At 42.7% G+C, this 23,171-nt stretch overlaps 1 protein-coding gene across 7 annotated transcripts in view; it reads left to right on the forward strand.

The window, feature by feature from the left end:
• The window catches only part of slc25a38b (solute carrier family 25 member 38b), a 34,141-nt gene that overhangs the window by 4,416 nt on the left and 6,554 nt on the right, over nt 1-23,171 (forward strand). For 6 of the 7 annotated variants that reach the window (XM_051707847.1, XM_051707848.1, XM_051707849.1 and 3 more), the window contains 3 exons: nt 9,055-9,179; nt 15,744-15,828; nt 17,312-17,491. In XM_051707847.1, coding sequence (XP_051563807.1) covers nt 9,055-9,179; nt 15,744-15,828; nt 17,312-17,491 — 390 coding nt within the window. Of the gene's footprint in view, nt 1-8,801; nt 8,931-9,054; nt 9,180-15,743; nt 15,829-17,311; nt 17,492-23,171 lie in introns of all 7 variants that reach the window. The other variant, XM_051707850.1, reaches the window with a different exon arrangement.

The raw sequence follows: 23,171 nt of genomic DNA on the forward strand, positions 1-23,171 counted from the left end.
CGCAAAAAACCTAAAATGTCGCCCAGCTTCCTCAAGAGTAAGTACAGCGAGTCGACCCACTCGCATGAGAAACATCCAACGGTTTATTCAGCCATTGATTCAATAAAAGACATTGCCTGATTGGGACATGTAAATACTTTGTGACCGACCTTCGTTTCTATTCTCAGTTTGGCCGGAAACATCAGAGCAAATGAGATCTTTCGCCGATGTAAGAGATTCTTACATTCCTTGAACCGATCGCGTTTCTCTCTTGTCGAGTTCGCAAAGTCCGTGAACAAGAAAATATTGTGGTTCTGCCAAGAAAGCTTTCCTTTGCTCCTCGCCTGGCGCAACAAGATCTTTAATGGATGACCTCAGAAATCTGTCAAGAATCAGTCGGGGCCTGTCTCCCTCAGCAAATCTGTGAGCTGGGACTCTGTGAGCTTGCTCGATTTCCAGCTTGTGGCCTGTTATGTCGAGCAGACTCGGGAAAAACTTGTCTAGGAATTTCACCATATCTCTGCCCTCCTCATGCTCAGGAATTCCAACAATTCGAACGTTATTCCTGCGGCTTCTATTCTCAAGATCTTCAAGCTTTTCAAGGAGATGTTCCAAATCAACTTTGGTAGCGGGCGGATTAGCGGTTAATTCCCTCTCTGATGACTCCAAAAAATCGATTTGTCTCTCAACATCAGTCACTCTTATAACTAGCTCAGAGAATTTTATTTCCATTGCTGTAATCAATCGACGTATTACAGCGAGATCCTCCAAGTCAGCAAGAATCTTCGTCAACATCACCGACATGTTGGACAACTGATACTGGATTCCTTCTCCCGCCGCACCATCCAAATCGAGTCCCCAGTCTGTAGGCCTGTCGGGGCTTTCATCCTGAACACGTAAGTGTCTTTTAATGTCTCCAGAGCCCGAGGATTTTGACTTCTTTGCCATGTTTTGCATCAAAGAGCAAATGTGTAACTGGGTGTATCAAAATTCACCAGATTATAACATGAGAATAATTAAAAATTTAGCTAAGTGCGCAGAGCTCGTTGCTCACACGTCTGCCCCTTGCATGGCGTCACGTGACCTCTCAATCGGATTGAGATTTAAGGAATTTGGAGGCCAGGGAAACACCTTGAACTCTCCATCATGTTCCTCAAACCATTCCCGAACAATGTGTGCAGTGTGGTAGGGCACATTATCCTGCTGAAAGAGGCCACTGCCATCAGGGAAAACCGTTGCCATGAATGGGTGTACCTGGTCTGCAGTGTTGTTTAGGCAAATCGACGTCCACATGAATGGCCGGACCCAGGGTTTCCCAGTAGAACATTGCCTAGAGCATCCCCAGGTAAACGGCGCACATGTTCATGGCCGTCCTCGTGATGTAAAAGAAAACGTGACTCATCGGACCAGGTGACCTTCTTCCACTGCTCCAAGGTCCAGTACCGACGCTCGTGTTCCCATACGCAGCAGGGTGTGATGCAATGTGTGTTGTGACCCATTCCTCCCAAAACCATCATTAAAATTTTCTGTGACTTGTGCCATAGTAGACCTTCTGTTAGTTCAGACAAGATGGGGTAGCCTTCGTTGCTCTCACGCATTGATGTTCCTTGGGCACCCAACACCCTGTCGCCGGTTTGTGGTTTGTCCCTCCTCGGACCGCTGTCGGCAGGTACTTGCCACTGCTGACCGAGAGCACCCCACAAGCCTTGCTGTTTCAGAGATGATCTGACCCAGTCGTCTGGCCATAACAATTTGGCCCTAGTCTAAGGTCTTTGCTCCTGCCCATTTTTCCTGCATTCAACATGTTGACTACGAGAACAGATTGTTCGCTTACCATCTAATCTACCCAGACCTTAGATGGTAAGTGATTATATATAGGCATGAATAATTAGGCACGAATCTCCTATAATAGCTAGCCAGTCCCAGGAACTGTCTCACCCCCTTTTTGGTTTTGGGCCTCGGGCAGGTTGCAATCACCGCAGTCTTGTCAATTTGGGGACGCACTTGCCCATGGCCCAAGTGGAACCCCAGGTACAATACCTCCAACCGCGCACTTCTTGGGGTTTGCTGTGAGTCCCGCTCATCTCAGCGATCTCAGAACCGCCCTCAGATGCTGCATGTGCAGCTGCCAATCATTGCTGTAAATGATGATGTCATCTAAGTAGGCAGCGGCATAAGCCGAATGCGGTCTGAAGATTTGGTCCATGAGACACTGAAACGTAGCCGGGGCCCCAAACAAACCGAACGGAAGCGTCACAAATTGCTGTAATCCGAACGCCGTGGAGAAGGCTGTTTTTTCACGGGAAATTGGTGTCAAGGGGATCTGCCAATAACCCTTTGTCGAATCCAATGTTGAATAAAATCGAGCAGTGCCCAACCAATCGAGCAACTCATCAATGCGAGGCATTGGGTATGCGTCAAATTTAGACACCGCGTTGACTCTATAATCCACACAGAACTGTACAGACCCGTCGCTCTTAGGAACTAGAACGACCGGGCTGGACCAATCGCTGTGGGATTCCTCTAACCCCATATCGAGCATTGTATCCAATTCTTCCCGGACAATTTTCTTTTTGTGCTCGGGCAATCGGTAGGGACAGCTACGTACCATTACTCCCGGCTCGGTCTCGATGTGGTGCTGTATGAGGTTCGTACGACCTGGTAGAGGGGAAAACACATCTGCAAACTCCTTTTGCAACTTGGCAACCTCTGCGAGCTGATACAGTGAGAGGTGGTCTCCGCAAGTGACCGGGGTGTATTCACCTCAGGCCCGAGCTCCGCCCTCTCCGGGACTTCCGTAGCCAACGTCACAGGGACCGCCTCCCTCCACAATTTTAGGAGGTTGAGGTGATATATTTGACGTGCGCCCCCTCTATCGGTTCGCTTTACCTCATAATCAAGATCCCCCACTCATCAAGTGACCTCAAAGGGTCCTTGCCACTTGGCGAGTAATTTGGAGCTTGATGTGGGAACTAATACGAGTACCTTATCTCCCGGTGCGAATTCCTGCAGCCAAGTTCCCCTGTCGTACAGTCGGCTCTATCGTTCTTGAGCTTGGAGCAAATTCTCCTGTGTTAGTTGCCCCAAAGTGTGGAGTTTTGCTTGAAGATCAAGAACGTATTGAATTTCATTCTTACTGTTTGAAGGTACCTCCTCCCAAGCTTCGCGCATAACATCAAGCATGCCGCGCGGCGCCGCCCATATAGCAGCTCAAATGGGGAAAATCCTGTGGAGGCTTGCGGGACCTCTCGTACTGCGAATAACAGGGGATTGAGCCATTTGTCCCAATTTCTATCGTCCACGTGCACGAACTTACGAATCATGTTTTTAAGGGTTTTATTAAATCGTAGTGTTCGTGACATAAAGGTTGTGCCCTGATCGGTGAGGATTTCTTTCAGAATCCCCACCCGGGATATTATTTTGCAGAGTGCCTCCAACACTGCGTGCTGAGATGTTGAACAGAGGCACTGTTTCCGGCTATTGTGTTGCATAGTCCACTAGGACCAATACAAAGCGATGTCTGCATGCTGACCGCTCTAATGGCCCGACGAGGTCCATTCCAATTCTCTCGACGGGGACCACGATCAGCGGAAGAGGGCGCAATGGCGCTTTTTGGGTGGCTGGTGGATTCACCCACTGGCATTCGCGGCATGCCGCACACCACCTGCGGACATCGCCACCAATGCCCGGCCAATAAAAACGGGCTATTTGGTGGTTCAGTGTTTTTCTTTCCCCTAGATGACCTGCCATGGGATTATAATGAGCTGCCTGGAACGCCTTTTCCCGACGGCTCTGCAGTATTAAGAGCTGGGTTGTATTTTCCTTTGTTTGAGCATCCTGCGTCACTCTATACAACCGCTCGTTTATAATTGCAAAATAAGGATATGAAAGGGCGACACCCAGCTGGAGTTGTTGACCATCAATCACTCTCACTTGGACAAAGGTGTGCTTGAGGGTTTCGTCTCACGGCTGCTCCAAAGGGAAATCCCCTTCGGGAAATTCCCCGAGGACAAGAGGGGCTGAAGCCTCTCCCCCCCTCACGTCATCTTGACATGGAGCAGACAAAGACAGCCCTGGCACCGCCTCCCCTGCCAGAGAATCGTACATCTCACATCTCATTGCTTTAGTGCAGGACCCATTCACGCATATTCCCTTTAATACATTTCTAAATTCAGACCAATTAGTCCCCAAAATCAGCGGATGGGTGAGGCGGGAACTAACCGTGGCCTCCACTCTGTTTTGTTCCCTGAATTATAATAACAAGGGTCACCACAGGGTAGTTGTGAATATCCCCATGCACACACTTCACCCTCACTGTTTTAGCTGTGCCCAAAGCCTTGCATTGAACCACGCATTGGTGGATAGTGGTTTGGTTACAACCCGTGTCCACCAGTGCTTGGTGAGTACCCCCCTTGACACTTACTGGTATCCGGTATGCTCCGGCCCGATCGGGGGCAGCCTGTGGAGTGTTGGGGATCCGGACCACCGTTCCCAGTTCCATCACAGGGCATTGATCCCAGAAGTGTCCCGGATCCCCGCAACTCCAGCAGACCGGCCCAGGCGCCGCGCCCGCAGCTGCGTCGGCGGACACTTCTACCTGAGGGGGAGAGCGGCAGGGCACTTTAGGGGCATTAAAAAATAATTGAAAAATTAGGAAAAACTGAGTACGGTCATAAAAATGCATTTGTACATGGAACTACTTTCTTGCGTGACGGATCAGAATCTGCCGTCACTGGTTCAAACCAAGTGATATGTCCAAGCCTTCGTTAGTAATTAAAAAATGTCACTTCAGAAATAGTTTCACGGCTTGTGCTGTTTCTACCAAGTTATTGGATAAAAAAGGATGGGGGTGTGTGTGTGTGTGTGTGTGTGTGTGTGTGTGTGAGAGAGAGAGAGAGAGAGAGAGATGGAGCGTGTGCCATCACCTGTTGCCACTCCCAAGCAGAGATGCTGTCAGCTTTCTGAAGATCAGCTTTCTCAGTGGAAAAATTGTCGTCCAAGCAGTGGTATTTCTCCCTATTTCGCGGTAGCTGGTGCGTAACATTCATCCACTGTAGAAACCGCAATCTTCTCCGGCATTTTAAACAGTATGTCCTCCAATGTGGAAAGTCCGGTAAGAGGTAAGTGCCTTGAGTTTGTGTAATTAATCAGTCTGTTGTGTCTGTCAGCTGTGATGAGCTGTAATGCTGAAGTTGTTCATTTAAAGCTATTTCCTAGCGATCACACACAAAATCATATTACACGCAAAATGGCTCATATTACACACAAAAATTATCTTTTGCCACCACCTGCTGGCTAACATACACTATATTGCCAAAAGTATTTGCTCACCCATCCAAATAATTGAATTCAGGTGTTCCAATCACTTCCATGGCTACAGGTGTATAAAATGAAGCACCTAGGCATGCAGACTGCTTCTACAAACATTTGTGAAAGAATGGGCCGCTCTCAGGAGCTCAGTGAATTCCAGCGTGGTACTGTGATAGGATGCCACCTGTGCAACAAGTCCAGTCGTGAAATTTCCTCGCTACTAAATATTCCACAGTCAACTGTCAGTGGTATTATAACAAAGTGGAAGCAATCGGGAATGACAGCAACTCAGCCACGAAGTGGTAGGCCACGTAAAATGACAGAGCGGAGTCAGCGGATGCCGTGGCGCATAGTGCGCAGAGGTCGCCAACTTTCTGCAGAGTCAATCGCTACAGACCTCCAAAGTTCATGTGGCCTTCAGATTAGCTCAAGAACAGTGCGTAGAGAGCTTCATGGAATGGGTTTCCATGGCCGAGCAGCTGCATCCAAGCCATACATCACCAAGTGCAATGCAAAGTGTCGGATGCAGTGGTGTAAAGCACGCCGCCACTGGACTCTAGAGCAGTGGAGACGTGTTCTCTGGAGTGACGAATCACGCTTCTCCATCTGGCAATCTGATGGACGAGTCTGGGTTTGGCGGTTGCCAGGAGAACAGTACTTGTCTGACTGCATTGTGCCAACTGTGAAGTTTGGTGGAGGGGGGATTATGGTGTGGGGTTGTTTTTCAGGAGCTGGGCTTGGCCCCTTAGTCCCAGTGAAAGGAACTCTGAATGCTTCAGGATACCAAGAGATTTTGGACAATTCCATGCTCCCAACTTTGTGGGAACAGTTTGGGGATGGCCCCTTCCTGTTCCAACATGACTGCGCACCAGTGCACAAAGCAAGGTCCATAAAGACATGGATGAGCGAGTTTGGTGTGGAAGAACTTGACTGGCCTGCACAGTCTGGCCTGAGTCCTGACCTCAACCCGATAGAGCACCTTTGGGATGAATTAGAGCGAAGACTGCGAGCCAGGCCTTCTCGTCCAACATCAATGTCTGACCTCACAAATGCACTTCTGGAAGAATGGTCAAAAATTCCCATAAACACACTCCTAAACCTTGTGGAAAGCCTTCCCAGAAGAGTTGAAGCTGTTATAGCTGCAAAGGGTGGGCCGACGTCATAGTAAACACTATGGATTAAGAATGGGATGTCACTTAAGTTCATATGCGTCTAAAGGCAGATGAGTGAATACTTTTGGCAATATAGTGTATATAATGTCAAAAAATTACATGTAAAGAGACACACAGTAGCTCTTAACACATTTGGACTGCTCTTACACTTTAGTTTAGAACGGCACAAACACAAGCGGAGTGATACACACAGTGAAGCGTCCCAGTGATGAGGGTGTGAGACCATCACTTCTCATGGAGCGTCTCTCGTCCAATCAGATTCGTGGACCGGAACTAACTGGTGTGTGTGTGTGTGTGTGTGTGTGTGTGTGTGTGTGTGTGTGTTATATATATATATATACAGGTGCATCTCAATAAATTAGAATGTCGTGGAAAAGTGGAATAGTGAATTGGTGGGTTTTTGTTAAATGTGAGCCAAAATCATCACAATTAAAAGAACCAAAGACTTAAACTACTTCAGTCTGTGTGCATTGAATTTATTTAATACACGAGTTTCACAATTTGAGTTGAATTACTGAAATAAATTAACTTTTCCACGACATTCTAATTTATTGAGATGCACCTGTATATATACACACACAGTACTGTGCAAAAGTTTTAGGCACTTGGGAAAAATGTTGCATAGTGAGGATGTCTTCAAAAATAATGCCATAAATAGTTTTATCAATTAACGTCATACAAAGTCTAGTAAACATAAAAAAGCTAAATCAGTATTTGTTGTGACCACCTTTGCCTTCAAAACAGCCCCAATTCTCCTAGGTACACCTGGACATAGTTTTTCTTGGTTCGCAGATAGGATGTTCCAAGCTTCTTGGAGAATTCACCACAGTTCTTCTATCTATTTTGGCTGTCTAAACAGCTTCTGTCTCTTGTAATCCCAGACTGACTCGATGTTCAGTGGGGGGCTCTGTGGGGACCATGACATCTGTTGCAGGGCTCCCTGTTTTTCTGTTCTAATATTTTCTATTTGCAAAAGAAATGTTTGGGAGTCTAAAATTTATATTTCCTATTGACACACTAAAGCTGAAAATATAAATAACCATCTTAATACAAATGTTTTTGTGAAGCATCTTATGTGCCTAAGACTTTTGCACAGTACTGTGTATATATAGCCCATCAGTGACCGGAAGTACTACATCTTGTACATTTTTTTTTTTCCCCCTTTAAATCAAAGTTTGTTGCATGGCTTAGAACTCTTATGAAGGACTTTATTAAATCCCTATGGAAAACATTAATGGGAAAATTTGTTCTGGAACCAAGACCACTGAAAAAGTGGGTGGGCACTGTTGTGCGCTATTACATCAGTATTTAGAGGTCAGCCAATCATAACAGATGTTATTTAGCCAACATGTTAGTCTTGAAGGTGCTTTGTGTAATTTATTTGACGTTAAAAGTTGTTCTCCCAGAGACATCTAAAAGAAAGCCATTCGTTGATTCCCCTGAAAAGTGTAACACTCAAAAAACACAAAACGGGGCTACCACCCCTGGAGTTCGCTAGTTCGAATCCCAGGGCGCGCTGAGTGACTCCAGCCAGGTCTCCTAAGCAACCAAATTGGCCCGGTTGCTAGGGAGGGTATAGTCACATGGCGTAACCTCCTCGTGGTCGCTATTATGTGGTTCGTTCTCGGAGGGGTGCGTGGTGAGTTGAGCGTGGATGCCGTGGTGGATGGCGTGAAGCCTCCACACGCACTATGTCTCCGTGGCAACGCGCTCAACAAGCCACGTGATAAGATGCGCGGGTTGATGGTCTCAGACACGGAGGAAGATGGGATTCGTCCTCCGCCACCCGGACTGAGGTGAATCACTACGCGACCACAAGCACGTTGGGAATTGGGCATTCCAAATTGGGAGAAAAAACAAAAAAAAACAAACTGGTGCTTGTTTAAGCATCCTGACACTGACATTGGCTCAGTCAATGGCCTGAGCCTGGTGTAGTACTACCTGTTTGTAAACCTATGGAAAATGGGGGAGTATTCGAGAAACCTGTTTGATTCCATTATTTTTGCAATTTTGTTTGATGACACTAGTGGCGCAGAAATTACACATGTGATCTTTAAAGTTATAGAAGTAAAAACAACCTGTTTGATTATAAAGGTCAGAGAGAGAAGGAAAAAAGGTAATCAGAAACTAATTTATGACTATAAATTGTTGCTTATGGCCCCTTTAAAGTGTAGGCTGAATTGTGTCCTGGATGTTTCTGCATCATTCATTCTTCTCACTGTCTTTTCACTTCTCTTTTGCTGTCACCCCACATTTACTGACCACCCATTTTATTCTTCTTTTGCTTTAACTTTTGTCCTCCCTTTCAGTACTTGCTTTCTTAAATTCTGTCTGTGGCAGGGCGGCAGGGCGGGTCCGGGTCGTGATTCCGCACACCCGGCCCCTAATACGGCTGATTAAGCCTGAGAGGGATAAGGCCGACCGGAGATGGCAGTGCGAGAGAGTGTTACGGACAGCTGTCCGACACCTGTGTGTGTTTGTGTCTTTTGGTTTAAATTTATCATTAAACCTTTATTTATATTGTCAAGCCGGTTCTCGCCTCCTCCTTTCCATTGAACTGTGTTACACTGTCTTTCTTGGTTTGTTCTCTTAGGCTCATCCTGCCCTGAAGGCCTTTATGTGCGGCTCTCTCAGTGGCACCTGCTCCACTCTGCTGTTCCAGCCGCTAGATCTGGTGAAGACAAGACTGCAGACCCTGCACAATAACATGCTCCCGGGGTAAGACACCGTCAACATCTGCGACCCTCACTGACCACGTCTAGACATAAGCCTTCAGTTAGGTTGCTGTCCTTGTCTAATTGATCTTTGTCTGGTATTAGGTTTCAGAGCTGTGTTTCAACACATGATTGACAGATAATAAACATGTTCTGTCTACACAGAAATAATGCATGGTCATTTATTTAGCCTTCTGATGTGGGCTAATTAGTATGTCAAACATAAATTGATTTTAGTCCTGTCTAGGGAAAAGGCTACATAGAAATTTTGTCCAATGCCAATACCGCCAATAGTAACTGGTGGATAGCTGTTTAGTACTTTTTAAACCTGGTATAAAAAAAAGATACTGTTTGAGTTGGAAAAAATTAACTCTGAAATTATTCCAATATCAGACTAATATGAAAAAAAAAAATGTACCGATATGGTCACATGTATTGTACATCCCTGGTCCTGTTATTTATAGTTATGTAATAGTAATGTGTCATTATTTAGTGGTTTAATTAGGCAAGTATTCTTATTACTATTGCTCATTCTTGGGTTAGGGATTTTAAAAAATCCCTAACCTTAAGGCCTATTCACACAAAATTTCTGATGAGACGAACTGCCAACGATAGGTCTATTCACACCGAGATCGAAACGAATAAAATGAAACACAATTCCCCCCCTTGTAAAGTAGGTGGTGCTGTTCTACAAACATTTATTCTAGTGCATGGATCTGCAACTGTATTTAACAGATTTGGCATAACCGTTTCATTATGTTCTTTCCATGTTTTTGATGCAATTTGAGGAGTATATAATCTATGTTTTATTCGAGTGAGAGGAGTAAAGAACGTTGTTGCATACATCCCATGTCATCTGTCTTCATATTTTTGCATGTATTTTGCTTAAAGTATATTCCAAACAAACTCCCAAACCCAGATTCTGTTTGTTTAATGCCTGGGTATTATAACACAAGGTACGGTGATATTAATACCCATGAAATAATGTTCATTAGGTAAAACAGTATACCATGAAATATGAAGCATAACATTTAAAATAATATATCTTCATGGTCTTTTCTTTATTTAATTATTGAATATGTGTTTTGAATTCAGGTTTATGTGTGTGGTGAGAAAAAGAGCACCATTACAGGAATACTTTACGTGTTATTTTATCAATGCAATAATAATAGCAGTGAGGTTCTGTAGTTCGTTTGTCTACAATCATAGTAAAGTATTGCATGTAAAGAGTCTTTTTATGTGTAATTTCACTACACGCTTAGTCAAAACGAATTACCACACTTCACTGCTATTTTTACTGCCTGGATAATATAACAGGCACAGTAATATAAATATTAAATAATGTACATTATGACAAACACCATGTTATATACAGGTGCATCTCAATAAATTAGAATGTCGTGGAAAAGTTCATTTATTTCAGTAATTCAACTCAAATTGTGAAACTCGTGTATTAAATAAATTCAATGCACACAGACTGAAGTAGTTTAAGTCTTTGGTTCTTTTAATTGTGATGATTTTGGCTCACATTTAACAAAAACCCACCAATTCACTATCTCAAAAAATTAGAATATGGTGACATGCCAATCAGCTAATCAACTCAAAACACCTGCAAAGGTTTCCTGAGCCTTCAAAATGGTCTTTCAGTTTGGTTCACTAGGCTACACAATCATGGGGAAGACTGCTGATCTGACAGTTGTCCAGAAGACAATCACTGACACCCTTCACAAGGAGGGTAAGCCACAAACATTCATTGCCAAAGAAGCTGGCTGTTCACAGAGTGCTGTATCCAAGCATGTAAACAGAAAGTTGAGTGGAAGGAAAAAGTGTGGAAGAAAAAGATGCACAACCAACCGAGAACCACAGCCTTATGAGGATTGTCAAGCAAAATCGATTCAAGAATTTGGGTGAACTTCACAAGGAATGGACTGAGGCTGGGGTCAAGGCATCAAGAGCCACCACACACAGACGTGTCAAGGAATTTGGCTACAGTTGTCGTATTCCTCTTGTTAAGCCACTCCTGAACCACAGACAACATCAGAGGCATCTTACCTGGGCTAAGAAGAAGGAAAAACTGGACTGTTGCCCAGTGGTCCAAAGTCCTCTTTTCAGATGAGAGCAAGTTTTGTATTTCATTTGGAAACCAAGGTCCTAGAGTCTGGAGGAAGGGTGGAGAAGCTCATAGCCCAAGTTGCTTGAAGTCCAGTGTTAAGTTTCCACAGTCTGTGATGATTTGGGGTGCAATGTCATCTGCTGGTGTTGGTCCATTGTGTTTTTTGAAAACCAAAGTCACTGCACCCGTTTACCAAGAAATTTTGGAGCACTTCATGCTTCCTTCTGCTGACCAGCTTTTTAAAGATGCTGATTTCATTTTCCAGCAGGATTTGGCACCTGCCCACACTGCCAAAAGCACCAAAAGTTGGTTAAATGACCATGGTGCTTGACTGGCCAGCAAACTCACCAGACCTGAACCCCATAGAGAATCTATGGGGTATTGTCAAGAGGAAAATGAGAAACATGAGACCAAAAAATTCAGATGAGCTGAAGGCCACTGTCAAAGAAACCTGGGCTTCCATACCACCTCAGCAGTGCCACAAACTGATCACCTCCATGTCATGCCGAATTGAGGCAGTAATTAAAGCAAAAGGAGCCCCTACCAAGTATTGAGTACATATACAGTAAATGAACATACTTTCCAGAAGGCCAACAATTCACTAAAAATGTTTTTTTTATTGGTCTTATGATGTATTCTAATTTTTTGAGATAGTGAATTGGTGGGTTTTTGTTAAATGTGAGCCAAAATCATCACAATTAAAAGAACCAAAGACTTAAACTACTTCAGTCTGTGTGCATTAAATTTATTTAATACACGAGTTTCACAATTTGAGTTGAATTACTGAAATAAATGAACTTTTCCACGACATTCTAATTTATTGAGATGCACCTGTAATATGAGGTATCGGCACACTACATAAGTATTCTAATAAAGAAAGAATTTGTTTACAGCTTCTATATTGTTTATTTACTGCATATTTGCATTGAATTCAGAGTTTTTGTGCGTGAGACCAGAGAAAGAGCAAAGCACCTGTTTGCCAGTTGATAAGTGCCACCAATGCACTGGATTGTGCAACAGCTCTGAAAAAATGACAAATAGCTCTTAACTCTTTGGTCAGTCAGTTTTTAATGCAGTCTGAAGAAGAAGAAAAATCGGATTGCTCTTCGTAAAAAAAAAACCTTTGGATTGTCAGCGGACAATTTGTCAGACCCGGTGTGAATAGCGCCATGGGAATCCATTGTTCCTATTCAACAGCTCGTTCAGAACGAACATTTGCAACGAAAATTCAGTCTTGGTGTTAATAGGCATTAAGTATTAACCTTCAGTGGGCACAGTCCTGTACTGGGCATATTCACTGGATATTGAAGTGTATTTTACCATTTAGGCACATATCCACATTTATCTGAGATTTTCAGATAGAGATTTTCGGTAGCAATTTTCGGAGGCGAAAGGGAGGTAAATTTTTTTTTTTTAGTAAAATGTTTTTTTGATTGTGAGTGTGCCTGTCTGTGTTTATATAACTGTGCCCTCTCTGTGTCTCTGTATGCGGTGTGGGTGTGACACTTTCTCTTATTAAACTGTCTGCCCCTCTCTCAGCTCTGCAGAGAATAACACATTATCCATGACAATTTTTATGTCCTCATGAATGGCTGTTATGCACCGCATGTTGAGAATATATATACACTGCATGCATAGTTATTAGGCAAGTGAGTATTCTGGTCTTATCATTATTTCCATGCACATTTTTCAACTCCAAACCATATAAACTTGAATGCTTATTGGATTCAATCATTTTCAGGTGAAATGTATTTGTATAATGAGGGAGGGTGTGCCGAAAGTGACTAACACCTTATATCAAGGTGTGCATAATTATTAGGCAGCTTCATTACCTCTACCTGTAGTGTCCAGAAGTACAAGGTGTCAAGTGTTCAGAGACATGGCCATGGTCTAGAAGGCTGAAACACGACCACCACTGAATAAGATTCACAAGTTGAAGCGTCAAGTTTGGGCAAAGAAATACCTGAAGACAGATTTTTCAAAGGTTTTATGGACAGATGAAATGAGAGTGACTGTTGATGCACCAGATGGATGGGCCCGTGGCTGGATCACTAATGGACACTGGGCACCACTTCGAGTCAGTTGCCTGCAAGGTGGAGGAGGGGTACTGGTATGGGCTACTATCGTTAAAGATGAGGTTGTTGGATGTTTTCGAGTTGAAGATGGACTGAAACTCAACTCCCAAACCTATTGTCAGTTTCTGTAAAGTACTTTCTTCAAGAAGCATTCAAGAAGGCCTTGATCTTTATGCAGGACAATGCTCCATCACATGCATCCAAGCACTCCACTGCTTGGCTAGCCAGCAAGGGCCTTTAAGATGCCCAAATAATGACTTGGCCCCTTCCTCACCTGACTTAAATCCTACTGAGAACTTGTGGGCCCTTCTCAAATGTGAGATTTACAGTGAGGGAAGACAATACGCCTCTTTGAACAGCCAGACTCCATGGATGGAAGGCTCATGGCAGTTATTGAAAAGAAGGGTGGCTATATTGGTTACTGAATATTTTTGAAAGGCCAAAAATGTTATTTAATTGTTTTGTGTTACTTATTTTTTGCACTTACTCTTAAAAATTGAGAATAAACAATTGAGTTGGGAGAAATTATTTTTGTAATTTAGTTGCCTAATAATTGTGCACACTAATAGTTGCCTAATAATTGTGCACACTTGTATATTCCCCTGAGAAAGACAAAACTCACCTTTCCTTTGTTAAACTTTCAGGTTTGAGGTTCAATAACATTTTGGATTGACTGAGAGCATTATGTTTGTTCAACAATAAAATGAATCCTGAGGAATACAGTTTGCCTAATAGTTGTGCACGCAGTGTATATACAGTATCGTATATCATATAACATATCAATTTCAATCTCCACTCCATACCGCATAATGACAAAGCAAAAAACAGATTTTTAGCAAACTTGGCAAATTTATTAAAAAGAAGGAAAAAAAAGCAAAATATCACATTGACATAAGTATTCAGACCCTTTACTATGACACGTGAAATTTAGCTCAGGTGCATCCCGTTTCTCTGGATCATATTTGAGATGTTTCTACACTTTGATTGGAGTCCACCCGTGATAAATTCAACTGATTGGACATGGTTTGGAAAGGCAGACACCTGTCTAAGCAAGGTCTCACGCTGACAATGCATATCAGAGCAAAAACCAAGCCATGAGATCAAAGAAACTGCCTGCAGAGCTTAGAGATGGGATTGTGTCGAGGCACAGATCTGGGGAAGGCAACAAATATATTTCAGCTGCATTGAAGGTTCCCACGATCTCAGTGGCCTCCATAATTCTTAAATGGAAGAAGATTGGAACAACCAGCACTCTTCCTAGAGCTAGTCGCCTGGCCAAACCGAGCAATCTGGGGAGAAGGGCCTTGGTAAGAAAGGTGACCAAGAACCCTTTTGTCACTCTGGTTGAGCTTCAGGAATCGTGTGGAGATGGGTGAAACTTGCAGAAGGACAACCATCACTGCAACACTTCACCGATCTGGGCTTTATGGCAGAATGGCCAGACGGAAGCCTCTCCTCAGTGCAAGACACATGAAAGCCCGCTTGGAATTTGCAAAAAAAAAAGCCCCTAAAGGACTTTTTTTTTGTGATAAACAAGATTCTCTGGTCTGATGAAACGAAGATTGAACTGTTTGGCCTCAATTCCAAACGTCATGTCTTGAGGATACCAGGCACCGCTCATCACCTGCGCAATACCATCCCAACGGTGAAGCATGGTGGTGGTAGCATCATGCTGTGGGGGTGTTTTTCAGCGGTAGGGACTGGGGGACTGGTCAGGGTTGAAGGAAAGCAGCAAAATACAGAGATATCCTTAATGAAAACCTGGTCCAGAGTGCTCAGGACCTCAGACTGGGCCGAAGGTTCACCTTCCAACAGGAAAATGACCCTAAGCACACAGCCAAGACAACGCAAGAGTGGCTTAGGGACAACTCTGTGAATGTCCTTTAGTGGCCCAGCCAGAGCCCAGACTTGAACCCAATTGAACATCTCTGGAGAGACCTGAAAATAGCTGTCCACCGACGGTCCCCATCCAACCTGACAGAGCTCGAGAAGATCTGCAGAGAGGAATGGCAGAAAACCCCCAAATCCAGGTGTGCAAAGCTTGTCGCATCATACCCAAAAAGACTTGAGGCTGTAATCGCTGCCAAAGGTGCTTCAACCAAGTACCGAGTTAAGGGTCTGAATACTTATGTGATATTTCAGTTTTTTCTTTTTAACTTGCAGTTATCAAAAATCTGTTTTTTTGCTTTGTCATTGTGGGGTATGGAGTGTAGATTGATGTGGAAAAAATAATAATTTGAAGCATTTTAGCATAATGCTGCAACATAACAAAATGTGAAAAAAATGATGGGGTCTGAATACTTTCTGAATCCCTTTTTTGTCACTCTGTCCATTTCCCCATGACCATTTCTATTTCCGTCTCTCACTCTTTGTCTATCAGAGCTCCTAAAGTGGGGATGATTACAGTCTTTTTCAACGTAATACGCACAGAGAAGCTGCTTGGCCTCTGGAAGGGGGTTTCACCGGTGAGTCCAGTGTGCTAGCAGAGGCTCATTTTGTTCTCAAGTGCAGATATTGACGAACTTCGTCAGAGTAGGTGCCATATTTCATTTAGTGCAAATGACAATAAGGCTGTGAAGGATGGAAGATCAGTCCATTCAATATGTCATACTGTGTACCTGGATGGAACATTGAAAATATGCCTTTCGAACTCCACAAATTTCTAGTGGACAATTCAAACTCAAAAAAATAAATGAGACGTTATCTATGACCTTAAAGGGAAAGTTCTCTCAAAAATAAAAATTCTGTGATTATTTACTTTTTATGTACTGAATGTCGATCCAAACCAACTTCTATGGAACACAAAAGGAGATGTTAGGCAGAATGTTGGCCATTCACTTTCAATTGCATCTTTTTACCATACAATGAAAGTGAATGGGGATTGAGAATTTCATTCCTCCTAACATCTCCTTTTGTGATCCATGGAAGAAAAAAAGTATATACAAGTTTGTAACAACATGAAGGTGAGTGAATGATGAGAAATTGTTAATTTTTGGCTGAACTATCCCTTTAAGACATAAGACACCTTGACAGACATCTGATAAATTGAACAGACTGCACTACTCTCTAGGGCTAGGCGATATACTGAATATTCACTTTATAATCTCAATGATTTTGCTGACAATGAATTGAATGCGCTTTTTATTTGGCCATTTAGTTTTATAGAGAGTGCATCAGTAGACTAATTTCACGATCCTTCAGGGCTGCACAATTAATAATAATGGTCATAAATTATTATTAGATAAACATGTCTTTGCGCTTCAGAAGAAACCGGTGACACGCTGATCTGTGTGCATTCATGGGGTAGTGCTCATATAGCAGTTCACTTGCATTGTGAAGTCAAAGTACTGCAATTCCAAACATTAATAACCACTACAAGTTATTATACAAAATCTACAAACTAAGGACAGTATAACAGAAAAGGAGTAAGTGACAGCATTTCACCAGATGTGGAACATTGTTAACTGTCAAATACACACAGGACTTTCAGTGTCAAAATAAAAGCTCCAGGTGAAGGTGAAGTAAATAGAACAGAAATATATTACTTTTGTATAACACAAATCTAATCCTCAAAATAATAATAATAATTCAGTATTATATTATAATAATAAACTTGAATGGGTACCACTGTAATAATTTAGTATTATGCAATTTTCAGCTGGGTTTTCAGAAAATAAGTTAAGTTTTGCACCTTTATTCACAAAAATGTTTAAGTAAAAATATATTCAATTAAATAATGCTCTTTATTAAGCTACTATGTATCATTGTATATGTAATATAAATATAAACGTGCATATCAATGAAAATGATCAAATTCTCAGTGATACATAATTACGTATTCATAACTTCTATGTATTGTCTGGATTAAATACAAAACTTTGACACCTGTTGTTTGTTGCTTGATATTAAATAGAAGTGTTTCAGTGTTTGTCTCTTTCTTTCCTGCAGTCGTTTATGCGCTGTATCCCTGGTGTAGGGATCTACTTCAGCACATTTTACTCGCTGAAGCAGCATTTCTTCCAGGATGGCTCTCCAGGTGCTGGGGAGGCAGTGTTTCTAGGGGCTGGGGCTCGTTGCGTGGCAGGCATTACCATGCTTCCCATCACAGTCATTAAAACTCGTTTTGAGGTGAGGATAATTTCTGAGCACAGCATAAACTTACTTTGAGAATGGAAATACAAGGAATATTTTACATTATATCTCAGTTTATTTACTTTTACTAATTTGACTTTATTTAAAAGAAGACTTGTATATGATTTATTGCATTTCCAGGATTGGGTTTTTATTCAACTTCGGGCACTTATGTCCCAGGGGTGGATTTTTATTCAAATATATTTGAACTTTTCTTTTTGTTATATGATGGTCTCATTAAAACTGACATTTTACCAGGCCTTCATCATTTATTTTTGCTACTTTTCAAATTTCTCACGGTATTGTATCGATACTTCAGGTCCATTTATCGATATTTATATTCAACTATTTGTGCTTTCATATCATGTCCAACTTTTCAATGAAGCAGCAGCAGATTGTTTAAAAAAAGTGCAATCTTTGAAAGCGGTGTTCCTCAGTGCAGTCAGATATGCTTCTACGTTGTGTGAGAGAGACTGACACGCTGGGCATTTCTCACGTGTTTGACATGATGTCCGACATTTTTAACCCTTTTATCCCTGTTAGCTAATTCATTAAAATCTTCTCATTTGAAAAATATGTGTCATTTAAAAGCTTGGAATTTGGACTTGCTGCTATTTAAGGTTTGGCAGATGTAACATGAACCAGAAATGTTCCTATATTACAGATATATACCGATTTGAATGAGAAATAAATGAAAATGTGAACACAACATAATGGGAATAGGTAACATTATAGAGATTGAATAGTCATAAGTCATAACGTTATAAAAGTCTCAACTCGTAAAATACAGCAAGCACATTTGTTTCACTCAAACTAGTGTTTTTAGCCATCTCAAAGCACTCTATGAAACTTTTTCAAGATCTGTGAACCGTGTTAGGTTGTTTTGGGGCTTGTTTTAATTGCAGTGCCATGCTACAAGTAATGATGTGCAATTTCCCACTTTCTGTTTATGTTCCATGAAGTAAATAAGCGGAAATGATCGCCCCGAAGTAACATACATACATGTTTTTGTTGTGTTTTCGTTTATTGCCTCATTAAACATAAACAGAATATGGGAAATGGCATGTCGTTGCTCACAGCAGGTGATCTGGAATTAAAACCAGAGCCAAAACAATGTAACAAGGTGCAGAAATGTTGAAATAATCCTCACAGAGTGACATGAGGTTGGCTCTCACTCACATAGACACGCACACTGTTGCTTGGGGCTGCCCGAGTCCCTACCAGAAGGAAAGATGCCACAGGCAGTCAAAAGTTTCTCAGCCCCAAGCAAATAAACCATAACAAATTATCACCGAAAATACATTATATTGCCAAAAGTATTCGCTCATCTGCCTTTAGACGCATATGAACTTAAGTGACATCCCATTCTTAATCCATAGGGTTTAATATGACATCGGCCCACCCTTTGCAGCTATAACAGCTTCAACTCTTCTGGGAAGGCTTTCCACAAGGTTTAGGAGTGTGTTTATGGGAATTTTTGACCATTCTTCCAGAAGCGCATTTGTGAGGTCAGACACTGATGTTGAATGAGAAGGCCTGGCTCGCAGTCTTCGCTCTAATTCATCCCAAAGGTGCTCTGTCGGGTTGAGGTCAGGACTCTGTGCAGGCCAGTCAAGTTCTTCCACACCAAACTCGCTCATCCATGTCTTTATGGACCTTGCTTTGTGCACTGGTGCGCAGTCATGTTGGAACAGGAAGGGGCCATCCCCAAACTGTTCCCACAAAGTTGGGAGCATGGAATTGTCCAAAATCTCTTGGTATGCTGAAGCATTCAGAGTTCCTTTCACTGGAACTAAGGGGTCAAGCCCAGCTCCTGAAAAACAACCCCACACCATAATCCCCCCTCCACCAAACTTCACAGTTGGCACAATGCAGTCAGACAAGTACCGTTCTCCTGGCAACCGCCAAACCCAGACTCGTCCATCAGATTGCCAGATGGAGAAGCGTGATTCGTCACTCCAGAGAACGCGTCTCCACTGCTCTAGAGTCCAGTGGTGGCGTGCTTTACACCACTGCATCCAACGCTTTGCATTGCACTTGATGTATGGCTTGGATGCAGCTGCTCGGCCATGGAAACCCATTCCATGAAGCTCTCTACGCACTGTTCTTGAGCTAATCTGAAGGCCACATGAACTTTGGAGGTCTGTAGCGATTGACTCTGCAGAAAGTTGGCGACCTCTGCGCACTATGCGCCTCAGCATCCGCTGACCCCGCTCTGTCATTTTACGTGGCCTACCACTTCGTGGCTGAGTTGCTGTCATTCCCAATCGCTTCCACTTTGTTATAATACCACTGACAGTTGACTGTGGAATATTTAGTAGCGAGGAAATTTCACGACTGGACTTGTTGCACAGGTGGCATCCTATCACAGTACCACGCTGGAATTCACTGAGCTCCTGAGAGCGGCCCATTCTTTCACAAATGTTTGTAGAAGCAGTCTGCATGCCTAGGTGCTTCATTTTATACACCTGTGGCCATGGAAGTGATTGGAACACCTGAATTCAATTATTTGGATGGGTGAGCGAATACTTTTGGCAATATAGTGTATATAGTGATGATATTTTGATTTTCAAGGTTATCAACCAATAATATATCGGCAGCCGCTATATCGTGCATCCTTAATAGAGCCCGACCGATATGGGATTTTTGAGACCGATACTGATTTTATAGGAGGAAAATTCACCGATTACTGATGTGGTGGCCGATATAGTTTTTGAGCTGGAATGAAAACAGACCTTTTCTATGTGGATTGTACACCGATATGACTGTGCAAAGGTACTCAGAAGGCTGCTTTCTTAAATATTTTTTATCAAAGAATATTTGACATTATTATTATACATTGTCCACAAATTCTAGAAATGAACACTGAGAAAATAAAGAATAAATAAAAACCAGACTGGCCGCTGATGTCTGATGGATGCTGGTAACTAGACTGAGCAAAGGGCTGGTTGGTGGCCGCTAGGGACTGGAAAGGATAGTCGGCAGCCTCAGGGAACAGGACAGACCCGATGACCACAGGGAACTGGACAGGCTCGTCGTCGTCCACCAGGAACAGAACAGGCTCGTCGATGGCCTCAGGAAACAGGACACACTGGACAGTGGCCGCTGTGGACGGGACAGACCTGATGACCAGGGGGAACTGAACTGACTGTAAGGCAACAGCCGTGGTCGGGAGCGCTGGCAGCGACTGGGGAACGGCCTCTGTGACTGTAAGCACTGACAGGGACTGGGGAACAGCCTCTGTGGCCGTGAGCGCTGACAGTGACTGGGGTCAGGCGCCTTACTCGGCTTCTTTCTCCTCCTCTGGACGGTCGGAAAGCAGAATGGCTGCCGCCTCCTGGTGGGTGGCAACGAACTTCCAGGGGAACAGCCTCCGTGGCTGTGAGTGCTGGCAGTGGAAGTGGAATGGCTTCTGTGGACGCTGGCAGCGACTGTGGTCAGGCACCTTACTCGGCTTCCTTCTCTGGACGGTCGGAAGCAGAATGGCAACGAGCTTCCTCCTGCAGCAACGAGAAGTGTCCAGGGGGAACAGGTCACGGGCTGAGAGGGGTTCTGGGATCTGCCATTCCACCTCCGCAGCAGGTCTTCAACTTCCGCAAGGCGGCAGACATGTTCCACCAGATCCCAAAAGGGTAAACAAAAATCTTGCTTAGCACCTCAGTGCAGATTGTCCAAGCCGAAAGGAAGAGCTGTTTCAACTGGGTCTCGTCAAACCACCACCTATGAGGCTCACTGACCAGCTCCATAGCGTAGACGCCAAAACCACGACCGTTCTGGGAGCTGGCCATGGTGTGGTAGAGCTGGGCGGTACCTTGAGAGACCTGTTCCTTTCGGGCTGGAGCGAGATGAAAAGAAAATTCCCCTTGCCTCTGCTGGGTCCATGGTGGCCAGTTTGTTATGTCATGGATTGAAGGATAGGATCCAAATGCAGGAAGGCAAGTAAAGGGCTTTATTACAAAATAAATCAAAAATACAAACCAAAACTCCCACAAGGGGAAACAACAGAAAACAGAGTAATCAATTTCAAAAACCAACCAACCAACCGAAAACCGACCGGAGTCTTCAGGAAATCCCAGGAATACATCGACTTGAGATCACACGACTCACACAAGACTCAACAAAACAAACTGGCATAGAACAGAACACGAGCAGGACTTAAGTAGGAAAAAGGTGGATAGGACGCAGGTGACGCCGATGTTAATTGGAGAATGAGCTGTTGCCTGGTAACGGATCTGTCGTTCTCTACGTGGCACCTGCAAGACACAAGAGGGTGTGAGAGACAAGGCAACACAGGAAACAGTGGGCCAGACTGTGACGATAACGAATCGTGACGTGTATTGCAATAGGTATCATTTCGTGAGGGGGCTGGCGATACACAGTCCTATTTTCAAATGCCTTTTAGATTTTTCTGTTTTATCCTTGTCCCAGATCCAGACTTTCAATATTAAACTATGAAAATCCAGAAAATCCATAAAAAATACAAATAATTGCATATTATAAACTAAAATAATCTAAAAATAAATAAATAAATAAAAAAAGAGTAAAGCAAACAATTTCGATATTTATTGTATGAAAAGTTTTTCCAAAATTTTAACTGTCCAACTGTTGTGGTGTCATTTCCACCACACCAAAAAATGTTGCCTCTGATAAAAAATGTCAGACGTTAGTGTACTTGTTAATATTCCGGGTTCAATACAAGCTTAGCTCAATGGACAGCATTTGTGGCATAATATTGATTACCACAAAAATTTATTTCAACTTGCCCCTTCTTTTCCTTATATAAATCTAGGTTTCAGTAAGGTACTTACTATGGAGGTAAATGGGCCAATCCATAAACGTTAAAATACACACTATTTCAAATGTATGGTCTCAAGACATAAACAATATGCATGGTAACATGATTTTAGTGTGATAGAATCGCTTGCAAACCTTTTCTGTGTAAAGTTCTAGCCAATTTTACAACTTCATTGCCATGAACATGTAATGTCAAGAAACCCTACAATGACTGTTAAAACAATGGTTTAAACAACTTTACTGCTCAAATAATGCATGAGTTTTAACAGAAGAATTATTATGTGCTTTTATAAAATTATAAGCTTCACAATTCTGCCTTTTTAAACCCACCAAAAATTAGCTGCATTCACTTCCATTGTAAGTGCCTCACTGTAAACTCGATTTTTGCTTCTTTTTTTAAAGAAAAGGAGTTGAAAAATAATTTAAATTATTTTATGTGGTAGTCAACATTATGCAACAAATGCTTTCCATTGAGCTTAACTTGTATTGAGAACCCAGAATATTTCTTTAACAAAAGCCAACAAAAGTGTGAGCAAAGAGCATGCTTGAGATTAAATATGAGGCAGAAAAGTGATGTTTGAAAAAACAAAAGAAAATTTAAAGTAAATTAAAGTAGGGCTGTCGATTTAACATGTTAATTCAGTGCGATTAATTATACAAAAAAATTATGTGTTAAAAAAATTAATGCAATTAATCATGTCCCTGGAATATAATAAGGAATATTCCTTCCATCTGAGCAATTCAAGCATGGAGTACCACCGGTTTTCTCCAGGGGCAGTAAGCGAAATTTGCTGTATAGGCAACGCCCATCATATACAAACAAAGAACAAACACACGAGAGTAACACAAGATGAGAATGAGTTGATGGAGTGCAAATCATAAG

The sequence above is a fragment of the Myxocyprinus asiaticus genome, chromosome 9, assembly GCF_019703515.2.
Source record: "Myxocyprinus asiaticus isolate MX2 ecotype Aquarium Trade chromosome 9, UBuf_Myxa_2, whole genome shotgun sequence".
Classification (NCBI taxonomy): domain Eukaryota; kingdom Metazoa; phylum Chordata; class Actinopteri; order Cypriniformes; family Catostomidae; genus Myxocyprinus; species Myxocyprinus asiaticus.